At 39.1% G+C, this 16218-nt stretch overlaps 1 protein-coding gene across 1 annotated transcript; it reads right to left on the bottom strand.

Annotated features, from left to right (window-relative positions):
• Positions 1–6382: 6382 nt before the first annotated feature.
• Positions 6383–8511, bottom strand: HESX1 (HESX homeobox 1; the record flags this gene model as incomplete). The annotated part of the gene is made up of 4 exons (XM_084292511.1): positions 6383–6481; positions 7564–7665; positions 7976–8181; positions 8298–8511. 4 exons carry the CDS (start codon positions 8509–8511, stop codon positions 6383–6385), a joined length of 621 nt encoding a protein of 206 aa, XP_084148637.1.
• Positions 8512–16218: the final 7707 nt, after the last annotated feature.

Raw genomic sequence — 16218 nt, 5'->3', positions numbered from 1 at the left:
CCCCACCTTCTGGAGCATTTTCTGTGCATCTTGCCAGGCTTTAATCACAAAATGAACTTTCAAGAGCCCTTGGGATACCGGGTCCTCGGGACTCATCCCCAAGTACTTTCTCATTCTGACCCCAAGTCTCTCATAAGATTTCTGTGTAGCACACTATTATTATTCCATCCAGGATTGGCAAGTGGGTATTTCTGCCCTGCCGGTATGCCCTGATCCTGGAGGATGAGCTCTTTCCCATTTTTGTATAGCAGATCTCCTCCTGATCATTCCCATTTCTTTCCCTGTAAACAACATACATGTACTTATAGACATAATTCCCTTCCCCAAGAGTATAAATTAGGTCGTAGGAACTGGTCTAATAGTTCAGCTAGCCAGATGGGGTCCTCATTAAAGACTTCATCTCCTGTTAAAACTCCTAACCTCTCTGCTGGTAAGGGAGGGGGATGTAGTTCACCTAAGAGGATACACAGTTAAGTGTTAGTAGTGTTAGTGACTCACAGAAAGCTGACTCCACAATCAGTAAGATTGTAAAGTAGGTATGTTTATTCAGTGCTGGGCGGCATGGGGGTAGTCCCACCAAAGTCATGCGCGCCTAACGCAGCAACTTGCCGTGGTTGTATGCAGTAAAGAGCTACATATGCATGAAGTTTCCAATACGCCTATACATATGCATAACCTGTCCCTGCTTAGTATTAAAATTAGCTCCAATAAGTCATTTCCATGAACTCCTCAGCTCTGCGTTTGCTCAGTGCCTTGTGGTGGTGGGCATTGAGGGTCATGGGGATGAAGTAAGATGTTTTCATCAGGGTTGAACTTTTCACCTCATCTCTTTACGCATGCTCTCTGAGGCTTTGGTCACAATCTGGGCCATAAGGTTGGTTTGATCTGGTTCTTGGGTCTGAGGGCTCCTGTTATCTTGAGGCCTGTATGTTTAACATTCTTTATCTTGTCCCTTTGTAAGCAGTCCTCCTTATCTCCAACCCCTTGTTTAAAGTCTGAACCATGAGGGGCTCCTGTTATCTGGAGGCCTAAGCGCAGCACAGGTGCAGTACATAGCACCTATTCATAAGCAGTCGCTCTCTAATTTCTAATCCCAATGATTCAGCAGGGTACCACACACTAACATTCCAGTTCTGGAAAATGGGGGTGTACTGCTGTACTGGGTCTGGCTGGGATGTTAACTTTCCCTGCAGCAGCCCATACAGTGCTGTGCTCTGCACTTGTAGCTAGAACAGCACTGGTATCACACCAGTGTTGTGTCTGCTGCTGAGCAGTGCTGGCACAGCATCAGGACTCTCTCTAACCCTCCTAGGGGGAGGGCAAAAAAGTGAGAAGAGAATCCTGGCTGCACCAGGGCAGCTGACCTAAACCAACCAAAGGGATATTCCATACCATATGATGTCACACTCAGCAATAAAAGGTGAAACAGGAAGAAAAGGGGAGGGGTGGGCTCTCATTGTGAAAATGCTGGTCCTCCTCTTGTACACCAGCTACATGTGTTGAGGCCCTGCTTCAAGGACATGGTCAAGCATCGCTCATTTGAGGGAAGTAGAGAGTAATTTCTTTCCTCTGCACTTCCACATAGCCTTTATTTGTTTTGTTTGTTTTCCTCCCTTTTTTCCCTTTCCCCTCTCCTTTTTTTTTTTTTTTCCCTTTAGTTAAATTGTTTAGTTAACAATAATAATAATTAAGGAAAGATTATTATTTCCCCCTTAGTTAAATTATCCTTATCTCAACCCATGAATTGTTCTTCACTTTACTTCTTCCCCTCCTCATCTAAGGAGGGGGAGTGAGAGAGCGGTTGTGGTGTTTAGCTGCCTAGCATGGTAAAACCACCACAACTGCCAAGCAGCACTTCACCGTGCAAGGGGTACCGCACACCTGAGTTTACCAGATTCACTGGTGTACTGCCAAGCAGCACTTCCCTGTGCAAGGGCTTACCGTACACCAAATTTCCCGAGACTCTTCCTTTCTCTCCCTTATCTCACATTTTGTCGGTCTCCGGCTACGCCCCTCACGGAGCTACAGAACCGCAGATCAGGACTGCACACTCACTTTGTACAGAAGTACATCTCAATCACACATCACACAGAGTCTCACCCGACCCCCAAGGCAATGCTTAGTATTTCTTACCTTGGTCTGTGCACAGAGTTACCGGATCAGTTCTTAAACCGGAGTGCCTACCTTCTTCCTTTAGCCACTACTTCACGGATCCTGCCTCTTTAATCAGTCTTGGGCCCTCTGTCAGCTCTCCACAGATCCACCACCATCGATGCCCAGGACCACTGAAATCAGCGGGGCATGCCTTCCTGCTGCTGCAGCAGTGGGGCTCCCTGGTAGGTGACCGGATCCCGGACAAGCCTCCAAATTGTGAGAAACACTCCATAGCCAATAACTTAGGCTCAGGCAAGGATCTCAGTGAAGTAGTAATTTATTCTCGATTGCAATCGCAGGCACCCCACAAGCAGGAGAGTGCGCCTACTAGTTCCAAAACACAGTTTATATACCTTTTGATGACAGGACCCTCTCCTGTTTCCCCACTGAGTGGGTAATCCAGGTTCACAATCTATCTGATGCTTCACAGACAATGCATGGCCTTCAGTTGCCAGCCTGTTAAATTTCAAATTTCTTTTGACTGTTTGAAGTGGTAATGTTTCTTCACTTACCTGACTTGACACCATGATTTTCACCTAATTGTTCTAAGGAGTCTGGTTGTCTGCATTGTACAAGGTCACCTGCTAAATTTTCTTATCACTGCAAGCATATCTCAGTACCAGATTCCTTACTTTAAAACAATGTAACTCTGCAAAAACAACATTTTTATTCCCACAGAATGAGCACTGGAGCCCACGCAAGGCAACACAGATGGGAGAAAAGGAGGCTGTGGCTTCACAAATATGAAGGTCAGAATAGGAACCAAGATGACTGATACTTTTCTGATCACAGTTCTGAAAGGTAGGTAAACAGAAACACTGCAAGACAAAGTATGCAGAACTGGGATGGGATGAGATTTCAGTATGCACAGTGATTTCTTCTGACAGTTCCACCCGTTATTCTTAGTTGCCTAGGCACAGCCAGTCCAAGTAGCAGTATTACATGCACTACTAAGGCAGCCCAGAAAGCTTCATGTTATCAGGAGTTACAAGCTTAGAAAATCCTATGAAGTACAGACTAATATTTTAAGATGGAAAAGAAATTCAAATGTATTTGAGAAAGTCATTGCCACAATTTAAACCCAAACTTGTCAAAATAGGCATAAATGTGAAGTTAAAGGTTCTCTTTTAACTATTTACTTTGGGATTAATGATCTAAGCCAAGATTAATTACATAATGCAATCATGTTATTCAACTTTGTGCCCCTCACAGGACTATGCACAACTCTCAGTACCTTCCTTACACAAACCATCCTTCTAGTAACATTTGCTAATTGAAAGCTTGAAAGCTGGACACCAGAGCTGGTGTTATTATTTTACTCCTTCTCTTAAATTGTTTGTCTGACTTCCGACACCTGAGACAAGTTCCATTATAAAAGACATTAGGTGTATTTAGGTATTTGCTAGATAATAGAGTAAGGTTCTTAGGCATCAATCTGGACAGATTATTCTAATCTGTTGTTGTTGGAAACCTTGTTTCCAGCAGTAAAGTTAACAATAGTTTCAAATTACCAGCACTAAAGTTAAGCTATGGGTAATATGTTTTGAGGTGTGAAGAAAAACAAAATAGGAACTCATGCATTCATGATATTGTCTTTACCTCAAATAAGATCTGTATCTGAATTGAGCTTTCCTTTCTCTAAAACTATTCCTAATGGATTTGGCTCCATTTAAATTGCTTTATTTGTGATTGTATCCTGCATTCAAAAATATTTATGAGAACAACAGAAATTCACTTAACAATATTTATTGTAATTGTCACTTCCTAAATCTAACAAAGCATCAATAATTAATATTTCAATGTTGGGTAAAAAGCTTGGTGCTTCCACATTAAAATAAGCTTTCCAGAAGCAAAGTCAAGCAATTCAAGATTTTAGGACTTCTACAAAAATGAAGGCAATAAACCCATGAAGTTACAGACACAAAATGGCAAATACCTGTAATGTAGCTCTAAAATAATGCAGCTTTTAAATAATACTTTTAAGGAAATATAGAATTGGATTTTATTGAAAGTCTTACATCTCAACCTATCATCTAAAATATTGACTAAGGACTGATGTTGGATCATCCTTTCCTTTTGCTTTTTCTATGAAACTACATAAGATTAAGTTTTTAACATCAGTCCTTTTCTTAAGCTTACCTCTTATTCTGTAGGACAGCATTTTCTACAGGGAACAACAATTTGCTTTTCATTCATGAAATGAGATGTATGATGTATCTGGTAAAATCCTAAACCAACTGTACTTTGCAATAACTTGCAAACATTCAGCAAAGCTACATTAAGGCATCCATTATTACAACTGAAATGTAAAATACAGATTTCTAAGAACGTAAGCTAAAAGAAAAGCAGAGCACACATCAGAAAGAATCAAGAATGGTCTGGAAGTAGTAAAGACAGGTCTAAAATTTTAACCCTACCTCTAGAGATTATAGTGCATTGAAAGTAACATGCCAGAAGAAAAAAAAAAAAAAAAAAAAAGTAATTCTGTTGTCATTTTATTCTTATTAAACATGAAAGTACTACTAGCCTAACTGCATTCAGACAACTATGACAGTAGAAGGATTTATACAATTTCTTCTGCACCTCCTCCCTCCCTTTTCTTCTCCCCCCCCCCCCCCCCCACTATTTACATTTAACCTGTATTAACAATGACAAACTGACTTTCATTTCCTCATAAGTGACTCCAAAGAAACCAAACGTCAGAGGCCTGGTGGTGAGCGCATGTAGATTGAAGACAGGCTCAAGTTCTTCCTCCAGTGAATATCAAAGTACTTCCTTGAAAAAACTGTTTCCTCATGAAATTTGGAAATCAACAGCAGAATGTATTATAGCTCAGTGGCTAGGCATTCCTTCAAGGCAGGAGAGTCAAACATCTAAACTTAGAATGAGATACAAAGAGGATTTCAAAGTCATAAGCATTCTTCACATAATTTCTGCTCCCTACTTTTCAGAGGTTTGCTCTTTTTGTTTTTCAATCTTGCATATTAAAAACCTTTTCTTTGCGGCAGATAAAATGATTCAGCTCATTTTTTTTCACTATTGGAAATATAGTTTTGGTTCAAAATAAAAATTATTTTTCATGTCAGCCAAGTGGGAAAACCCAATTAATGAAATCTTATGCCTAAATTCTTTAAGATTCACCAGTTGTTGTGGGTTGAAATTTTAATTAAAGTCAGTGCTTCTACTGACCATCTGCCATCATTTTGTGTTAAGAAAATGAGTTTATGCACATACAGCTGGACCCATGTACAATGTGCCTCTAGTAAGTAATGTGGACCAGTTTCACTGAAGGACACCAGCACTTCAAGCATGTGGTGCTTTAAGCTCTGCTGTACAAGCAACAGCATAGACCTGTACTTACCTCTGGCCATGATGTAGAAAAACAGAGTTTATTTAAATAGTTTAAGGCCATCCTTATGCATACTGACTTCTGGCTGAAAATCAAGTATGAGGATAATTAATTTTCATAGAGTGTCTGATAAAAAAAATATTCAACAACCTAAAATTAATGGCAATGATCTGGATAGCTGATCTGGTCCCAACTGATTTGATCCTATGAAATGCTGCATTCTGTCACTACAAGATAATGATGGCAACTCTGGAACTGCAACGCTCACACTGAAAACGAAGGAGATAGCTGAGTTGAAGCATTAAACAAGCAAATATAAATGAATTGAAATATATAAAAGAATATTAAAATTTTAAGCTTTTTTTCAGTGAAACAATGGTTCAAACTGAAAACAGTCAGCTGAATGCTAGTCCTTCCATCTTCATGGAGAACTTTTTTTTATTTTAGAAAATACGTTCTTTTTATAGCTATTTAAATTCTATTGCAATGCACAATTTCATATATCAAGCACTTTTTTTTGCATATTGAGTATTTTACACTTCAAAATTATGTAGCTTTAGGTCTCTATCAGTTAAGCCTGCAGTAATTCACACAAGCTGAAAATCTTGTGCAACCCAGAGTTTGTGTTTTTTAACTGTAAAAAAATATATACACTTTTCTGAAAGTATTTATTAAAATATATAGAAAAATTGACTTTCTCCACAAAAAGTAAGTTATAATAATACTTCGAGTATTTACAGTTTGACTGAAAATCATTGTAACATTTCAAATCTAGTGATAAAATCATATAATTAGTATATCATTACTTAGTACAAATTATGACAATAACTAGTAATTCTTCATGTTCTATTGTAGTAGTATAGTGGCAAACCATCCTTTCTACTCTAGCAGGCTGGAAGTGAAAGTATTTTTCACCATTAGAAACTGTGATTCTCGGTGTGATCTCTTCAGCTTTGCACGACGGTTCTGAAACCAGATCTAAAATTGAAACAAAAGTCATGGTTTTCAGAAATACAGCACTGTAACCAGAGCAAGCTTTGAAATTTAAAAATATTCACACAACTCTACAGTATTTTGTGAAATGACAGTAGTTTGGAAGCTTAATAAAAAGTTAAAATCTGAAGACAGTGACCAGCACTAATTAAGACTAAGAAAATAATGCCCTCAGTTTTGCTGGAAAATGAGAACCAGCTTCACTAATACAAAAATTAGTATCAACTTCAGTGACACTGAATGGAAGTTCCTGAGCAGCTGCAATTCACATACAAGTCTGAAAGTGTAACTTCTTCAACTGCTTAATTAATAGCAGCACCAAACTCCCCATCAAGCCCAATAAGAACTCAAATCAAAACCATAATAAATATCAAGGCGAGGCCTGAATTCTAATTTTTATGGTATGCTTATCACATTTGATTAGCTGGAAATGAATAATTAAAACCCTGAGTAGATTTTGCTTTTGGCCAGATACATGGCATAGGCTCAAATGCTGGTTTAACACAGTTGTACTCTCCTGACACTCAAAATGCTAATCTACTAATTCATTCCAAGAAATTACTTCAATAGTTGTTTCAAATTTGTTTTTTAAGTATGTTGACATGCATAATTTTAAAACCAGGGAGCAGGTGATCAAGTTCCACAAACAACTAGAGATTAACAAAGCAGAAATCACAGAAATATTAGTGATAAATGTCTCATTGATGCTATGGAAAAAGGGTTGGGGTTGCAGAATGAATTCAATGGCTGTCATTTCTCAAATCACTCAATGCATACTGTTATGTATAAATGCACACTGTTTTAAATTGATATTAAAATTATTGTTACTACCATCATCTGTCTATTTATATCACCAGACAGTATACACGTATCACAAAACAGTACACATATTATATATGTCACCAGACAGTATACATGGATGGAAATTTTTTTCTGAAAGAAAACAATTTAATTTAATTTAAATAATTAATAATTAAATAATAATATAAACATTATAATAAATAATTAAATAATTAAACAATTTAATTTAATTTAAATAATTAACTTTAAAGAAACAATTTAATTACCTGGATCCTGTCTTCATCTAAGTCTAATTTGCGAGCTAGTTCTTCTCTAATATCAATGCCGGGGTAGGAGTTCATTTTAAAAACATTTTCCAAGACTTCAATCTGAGGAGATTAAAATAAACTTTTTGAGTAATCATCGCTATTGTTACCGGAGTTAAAATAAATAAATAAATAGAAACAGCTTAACTTGTTTAATAGAAGACTTCCAAGCAATGCTTGGACAATTCTGCTTTCATGAACAAACATCAACCAGATGAAGCTAGTAACATTATTGTGAATTTACACTAGTTCTTAATTACACTTCTATATGGAGAGATACACAATACCAAATTAGTCAGCTGTTTTAGGTTTCTACCAACAATTTACTAAACTGCATTGTTAGTCCTTTATTAAATAGTAAGAAAATCCCTACCTGGTTTCTACTGAAAGCGGTTCTTGGTCTTCTACCCCTGTACCAGCTCAATTCTCGTTTGAAAGATAGCCTTTCAGTGACTGAAAAATATTTTTCACATTTCAAAACTTTTTCCTCTTGCATTGGATCACTGTTAGCATGAAATAATGAATTTTCATAGGAAACAACAGGGATTTGCAGATGGGAATTACTGTCATCACCTAAAACTAGAAAAAGCAAGCAAACGAACTTCTATTTACTGGTTTTCAGTAGAAACATGACAATATATACTTTTTTAAAAGAGTAAAAGCTTGAGAAGTTAGAAAACAGACTGCTGGCTTACCCAAGTTGGTGCATGCATCCATCCATGGTCTGTGAGGTTTCACTGCAGGAATGCCATCTTTCTTCTGCTCCAATCCCAAAATACTTTCAATGGAAAAGGAACACTGTGTGGTTTTATTTTCTACAAAACTAGATGCTTTCTGAAGATTCTGAGACGCTGATGTATTAGCAGCACACAGCGATGTACTTGCCATGATTTCACCTTCAGCTAGCATAGCACGTATACTGTACTTGCATTTCTCCCAAAGTCCTCCTTATAGCTAACAAGGGGGTTGGATTTGCAACGTCATTAATTAAAATCTTTTATTAGAAAGTTTTAGCATGTCAATGAAAACTCTCCCACCAAGAAGCACGAGGAGTTAATTGTTTATTTGTTTGCAAGTAATTAGCAACTAATGGTGACACTAGGGGGGGCACCAAGAGGGACAAAAAGCGTTATCTCTCCTAACCAGAACATCAACTTAACTTCCTCAAAAGAAGCTATGCACAAATATAGTACTTCTCCTTTATTTGAAATCATTAATGTATAAAATCATTTTTTTTTTAACTTTATACTCTAATGGACTCCACTTACCTAAACATAGCAGCTCGATAGGAAACCAGTGAAGTAATAAGTAATCTCATTTAAGTGAATTTCCTTCCAAGGAAATTTAAAAATAATCTCTTAATGCTATTAGGATAATCCCAATGAAAATGCCTCTGTTTTTTCATATGCATATGTAATGGTTAACATGGTCAATAAAACAACAATAGATTTTGGCATAAGGCACTGTGCAGTGGGTTGGCAATGTTGTCAAATCTCAGTGTAATTGCCTTCCAAGTGCCTGGATTAGTTAGAAGGAACAGTTGCACCAACTATTTTAAATAATTAATGCATTCATTTTTCTTATTAAAATAATTTTGTTGCAGCTTTTTTGAAAAATACCATATGTGAAATTTCCTGATCACACTTTAAAACATGTGAACAAAGCTTGAAGTAATACAAACCGCACGCTCAAATTTACTGGTCTCAAAATACCCTTCTAGTGCTAGGTATTCCTCCTTTCCTGTAAGTGGGTTTATAACCAATAGAAATTTATTTTACAGAGCATGCATTTAAAAAGGCCCAAACTCATGAGTAATAGAGAGAAAGGAAGTAAAGCTTTTGTTTTGAAGTTCAAAGTTTAAAAAGAGTATTATGATTTCACTTATTATAAAGTATCAGATATAACATCTTTATATTTAAACTCATCTGTAAGCCCCAAAGCAATTGCATATGGTCACAACCACCTTTTCATTCAGGGTAACCTCTTTACAAATGCTTCCTTTTCTTATTTTAGATAAAGCTATTTGATAAATGCAAGCATTATTTTAATTTCAGAACACAAATTTTACCAATCTTAAATAAAACTTTGGAAAACATGACTTAGGACTATGCACTTTCAGAGGAAAAATCTGTCCCTTTTTTCCTTGTTTCACCATTTTCTCATAAGAGTTTATTCTGTGTGATCAGTCACATTCTTATGACTAACAATTAACATTATGCAAATAAACAGCATCTCCACTTCGATTGTCTGTACATTTGTAAACCGTCCAAGCTCAACCTTTAGGAATGACAGAAGCTGGAAAACAGCCAGGGAAATAGCACGCTATGGAAATGACGGCGCAGTATTGAGGAAGATTCTAGTAAGAGCTATGCAATGATACAGAATTTTATATCAAAACAATGTTGAGCTGAAGAATGTTGACTAAGTGCTGTGCAATGAAACCGTTGTCAAACCAAACTGAAAAAGTGGCAAATCAAGAAGTGATCTTACCAAGAAACCTTATCAACATATACACGTATTTTGAAGTGGCATCAGAATAAATGCAGTGACCACCTGCTAGCTAAGTCCTAAGCAGCATTTAACAGCCTCAGCAAACACAACGTATAGATGCAGAAGAAAAGGCACAAAAATCAGTATAAGAAACAGCTGTTCATTGGCCACTGACATACCTTGTGATGATATCAATGTAGAGGAAGAGTAACAAGTCCCATGGGACTGCATAGGGCACATCAGTAAGGCTCCCTTTACACATGATCAGCACTCCCATCAACTTATTGAGCAAAGAGCAAACTCTGATGGTTTGTCTGCTAAGAAAGCTGGCTTAGAAGTCCAATTAAAGATCTATGACAGAATGTCAAAATTTAGAATTCCGAAAACATACTGACAGTTCTTTAAGTAGATGTCCCGTACTTGAACTCATATGCAGACTTGGGGCAAAAAGAATACGTAGTTTGTGTTAATCAGATGGGTAAGGCAGTGTTGTGTCTAAAGAAATGCTTACCTGATAAAATTTTCCCTCAGATTCTCCTTAACACTTGAACGTTCCTTTCTTAAGGAAACCCAGTGTCAATTTTCAGAAAGCTGCAGAGCAGATAAAATACCTTTTCCTAACTGGAAGAGTCAAGAGCGCCTTGGCACTTTCATGCGTTATGAACCTTTTCTGGTTTTCCGCAAGAGCCTCTAACATATTTGGTAGCCTCTGTAAAAGTCTCTTCTGACCAGAAAGTTCCATTATTTCACAGTGGAATATTTGGTGAACTAGAGGTCAGTGGGAAGTGACGGCCTTACAGCCCTTTATGTTTCAGTATAGTTTGTCCCAACAAGGCAACCTATGATCTTAGCTAAGCAACAGGTCTCCTTTTCTTGACTGCAGACACTTGAGTATTCAAACTGCACATCAGGCCCAGACGTTACTGAAGAGATAAAGCAAAGCCTCTTGCACACCAGTGATCGGTAGATGAATCTTCTGCCTCTACAGGTTCTACATTCTACATGGAATATCAGCTTTACAAGTAAAAAAGGGAAAAAAAAAAAAAAAAAAAAAGGGAAAAAAAAAAAAAAAAGAAAACATTACATCTCCACCTCCTTCATTTGGAGCTGCTTACCAATTTATCCGTCCTGAAGAGGTTTCATGTACGATCACTAATAGACAGTCTCTAGAATTCAGAAACTAATGTGGACTTTAATAATACAAGAAACCTCCTAATGAATATAAACAGCTGGTTTCCAAATACAGACCACTATTTGTTTTTTAAGTGCAAAAAACCACCACCAACAAAACACAGCACAAGCACTGATACAAAAACATTTCAGAAAATATTTATTTCACCTGAACAAATAGGAATGAAATTAACCTGGGCCACACAATTAATACTCAGATTACCACATCCATCAAGTCCTAAACTGGTAACTACCTTCCTAAGTGATCTCTTCAGGAAACTACCAAGAACTATCAATAAAGACAGGCATAGGTGTTGATAAGAGAAATATTTATGAGGCACGTATCTCCACAAAATTAACCATTAAGTTAATTGACTAGGTTAATTGACATTTTGGTTTCTCCGAGACTGTCAAGGATTAAGAAAACCTTTACAGCTAGTTTGCTTGCAGTTGAACGCTCTCATTTTTTAATGACGTTTATTTATTTAAGGACTTGTCAAGGAAAAGAGATCCTAGTAGCACTCAAAAAGAACGTTCATAAAATAAGCCAAAAAACATGTAATGCATTTGCTCAGAAGTCAGAAACTGACCAAATACTGCCATCTGGTGTTCGTGCTCGCCCAGCTGCTAGTTTCCTCTATAATGTTATGCAAATAGGAAACTTACTACTAAAATAATCATACTAATTTGCTCGATGTTGAATTGAATCAGACCTGGAGACTGCAGTGCAGTAACTGAAACATATCGACACTATTTTTAAACTGAATGCATGGCTGCAACTGCATACAAGAACTGGAAGTATCAATTCAGATGTTCACAGCTTGCTCATACAATGCTTTCTAACTTCTGAGGTATTCACTAAAATTGAAACACCATGAATCTAAGAGACCTTTATAATATTAATGCCACTCCATATCACTGTTTATAAAGATTTCATTTGAAAAGAGAAATTATTCTATAGATAACAAGTCTGTATTACACCAAAATTACATATACAGAGATAAATCTACTGAAAGTCTGGCTGAAGGTCTAACATTCAATTGTTGCTACATTTCTTTGAAGAGAATCTTGTTCAGTTGTAGAAGAAAGCTATTTGTCATTAATATAAAAATAAAAAGCCAACAAACCATTCCATAAGAAATATGGGTAAAATGTTTTCCTAGGGGAAAGCTTGCAATGTTTTAGATTCAAGTAAAGGAGAATTTGATAGTAAAGAACCTGATCTGATTTCTAGGAATTCACACTGAAAGTATAAATAGAGCTTGAGCCTTCACTCAAACTTCATCTCATTATCCCAGCCTATTGGAAATGAGCAATACTTCTTTTGCAACCCATGTGAACTTACCTATGGAGTTTTAGCTAAATACCTTTGCAGGAGCAACGAGAGCAATGTGACAAACACATTGAACATCCTGGGTAATGAATAACAGGATAAATCCTTAAACATGCAGAAACAACTCTCTTACAGCATCACATACCAGAAGGAGCAAACTCATATAGAATCATAGAATATCCTGAGTTGGAAGGGACCCATAAGGATCATCAAGTCCAACTCCTGGCACCACACAGGTCTGCCCAAAAGTTTAGACCATGTGACTAAGTGCACAGTCCAATTGCTTTTTAAATTCAGACAGGCTTGGTGCAGTGACTATGTCCCTGGGGAGCCTGTTCCAATGTGCAACCACTCTTTTGGTGAAGAATCTCTTCCTGATGTCCAGCCTAAACTTCCCTGCCTCTCCATTCCCCCTCGCAAGGAAGTTGTAGACAGTGATGAGGTCCCCCCTCAGCCTCCAGGCTGAACAGACCCAGTGCCCTCAGCCGCTTCTCATATGTCTTCCCCTCTAGGCCCTTCACCAACTTCATTGCCCTCCTCTGGACACTTTCCAACAGTTTAACGTCCTTGTACTGTGGTGCCCAGAGCTGCACACAGTACTCCAGGTGAGGCTGCACCAGTGCAGAGCAGAGCGGGACAATCACCTCCCTCGACCAACTAGCGATGCTGTGCTTGATGCACCCTAGGATACGGTTGGCCCTCCTGGCTGCCAGGGCACACTGCTGGCTCATATTCAACTTGCTGTCAACCACAACCCCCAGATCCCTCTCCAGCGTCTCATCGCCCAGTCTGTACATATAGCCAGGGTTGCCCCGTCCCAGGTGCAGGACCTGGCACTTGCCTTTGTTAAACTTCATGCGGTTGGTGATCGCCCAGCTCTCCAATCTGTCCAGATCTCTCTGCAAGGCCTTTCCACCCTCATCTGAGTCCACAACTCCTCCAACTGTGGTGTCATTAGCAAATTTGCTCAGAACTCCTTCTAGTCCTACATCCAAATCATTTATAAAGACATTGAAGAGGACTGGCCCTAAGATGGAGCCTTGAGGGACCCCACTAGTGACTGTCCGCCAGCCATATGTGGCCCCATTAACCACAACCCTCTGAGCCCTGCCCATCAGCCAATTGCTCACCCATCGTATGATGTTTTTGTTAAGTTGTATGCTGGACATTTTGTCCAGTAGGATCCTATGGGAAACTGTGTCAAAAGCCTTGCTGAAGTCCAAAAAGATCGTATCAGCTGGTTTCCCCTGGTCAACTAGACAGGTGATCTTATCATAAAAGGAAACCAAATTTGTTAGGCAGGACCTACCCCTCATGAACCCATGTTGGCTGGGACCAATGACTGCATTGTCCCCAGGTGCGCTTCAGTAACTTCAAGAATCATCTTCTCCATAATTTTACCAGGCACTGACGTGAGACTGACAGCCCTGTAATTGCTAGGGTCTTCTTTCTTGCCCTTCTTGAAAATTGGGACAACATTTGCCAGCTTCCCGTCTACTGGGACCTCTCCAGATTCCCAAGATCATTGAAAAATAATTGAGAGAGGTCCTGCAATGATGTCAGCCAGCTCTTTAAGCACCCTGGGGTGAATCCCATCCGGACCCATGGACTTGTATGGATCCATGTGGAGCAGCAAATCCCGCACACGTTCAGGGTCGGTTGGGAGTTTATCATTCCCACCATCATGGTCCTCCAGCTCAGGGCACCCTGGGTCCTGAAGCCCATCATCAGCATTGAAGACAGAGGTGAAGAAGCCATTAAATATCTCTGCTTTGCCTATGTCATTGTCTGTGAGGAGACCTTCCCCGTCACATAACAGACCTATGTTTTCTTTGGTTCGCCTTTTTCTGTTCACATATCTAAAAAAAACTTTTTTATTGTCTCTCACAGACATGGCCAGCTTCAACTCTAGTTGGGCTTTGGCCCCTATAAATATGAACAGCATCCCTGTATTACTTCCTCGTCTCCTGACCCTCCTTCCAGCAGCTGTACTCTTTCTTTTTCCGTCTAAGCTCCAGTAGAAGATTCCTGGTCAGCCAGGCTGGACTTCTGCCCCACCTGCCTGACTTTTGACTGATATTTTGGAATCGCCTGATCTTGTGCTTTTAGGAGGCAGTGCTTAAAGATTGACCAGCACTGATGGACGCCAATGCCTTCAAAAGCAGCTTCCCAGGGGACCTCATTGACTAGCTCCGTGAGCAGCCTGAAATCTGCTTTCCCCATATCCAGGGCTGAAGTTTTGGTGGCAGTTTTCCTTCTGTCACCATAAATTCTCAACTCAACCACTTCATGGTGACTATGACAGAGACGACTGCCAATTGCCACGTCTCCCACAAGACCGTCTTTGTTTTCCAGCAACAGATCAAGGAAGGCACCTTTCCTAGTTGGTTCCCTTAGCACCTTTGCCAAGAAGTTATCATCTAGGTGCTTTATGAACCTCCCGGACTTGCTCGTGTCAGCCACGTCGTGATCCCAGCTGACGTCTGGCAAGTTGAAATCTCCCATGACAAGGGGAGTTGACCTCGAGGCATCTCTTAGTTCTGCAAAGTATAATTCATCAGTGTTGTCGTCCTGGCCAGGTGGTCTGTAATAGATTCCCACAACAACATCCCCTTTATTTGTTCGCCCCTTAATCCTTATCCAGAGGCACTCAACTTTGCCATCCCCAACTTAAAGTTCCATGCAGTCCAGCCCATGCTTCACATACATTGCCACCCTGCCACCTCGCCTACCCTGCCTGTCCCTCCTGAAGAGCCTGTAACCATCTATTGCAGCACACCAGCCACAGGACTCATCCCACCAGGTTTAGCTTATGCCGATGATGTCGTAGCTGTGGGACTGGGCCAAGACTTCTAGCTCATCCATTTTATTCCTCATACTGCATGCTTTTGTATAGAAGCACTTCAAATGTGCTTCCCTACACATAGCACCTTCCATATCATCCCTTCCAGATTTTGTACCCCCTATTCTTTGCCCAGGGATAGCAAAGTTCACCTGTTGAGTGAAGACCTGAAGCCTCAGAGAACTCTGTTTATACCAGCTGAAACAACCACACCAGGAGTTCTTGGTGACATTGTCCTGAAGTTGCAAGGCTTACTGTTGGCTCCTGTTGTTGTTGTCACACACCCATTGCTACTCCACTGGCAGGTCACCTTTCACAATAGCCTATCAGCTTCTTGAAAAGGTGCGAGCAGCACATATAATCTTTCTTGACTACTTATCACACACAGAAAATTGCCTTTCATATCACCTTTCCCACAGCTCCTTTACCCAACTCCACCAGTATTTCAGCACCTTAGACATCTTGCTACATAGAGCTTCCTTACAAACATGTTTTGAACATAAATTTCAGAGAATATATTCAAAGCCAACTTCAAAATTCTGAAGGTTTTATTTATTTATAGGCAAGAATACCATAAAACCGTTAATTTTTTATTTTTTTTTTCTCCCTCAAAACACAACTAAAGGCAGTTAGCTATTATTTGCTAAAGTGAAAGCTAATTTGATCTAGAAATATTAAATGAACACTGATAAATTCAAGGTAAATCCAAGGGTAGCAAAAGTCTATAGAAATTGTGTTAAGCAGTGTTTAACATACAGAAAAATCCTAACTTATCCAGACA

The sequence above is a fragment of the Netta rufina genome, assembly GCF_964035555.1.
Source record: "Netta rufina genome assembly, chromosome: 10".
NCBI lineage: Eukaryota > Metazoa > Chordata > Aves > Anseriformes > Anatidae > Netta > Netta rufina.
The sequence above is the reverse complement of the archived record's forward strand: the minus strand, read 5'-3'. Positions and strand labels throughout refer to the sequence as shown.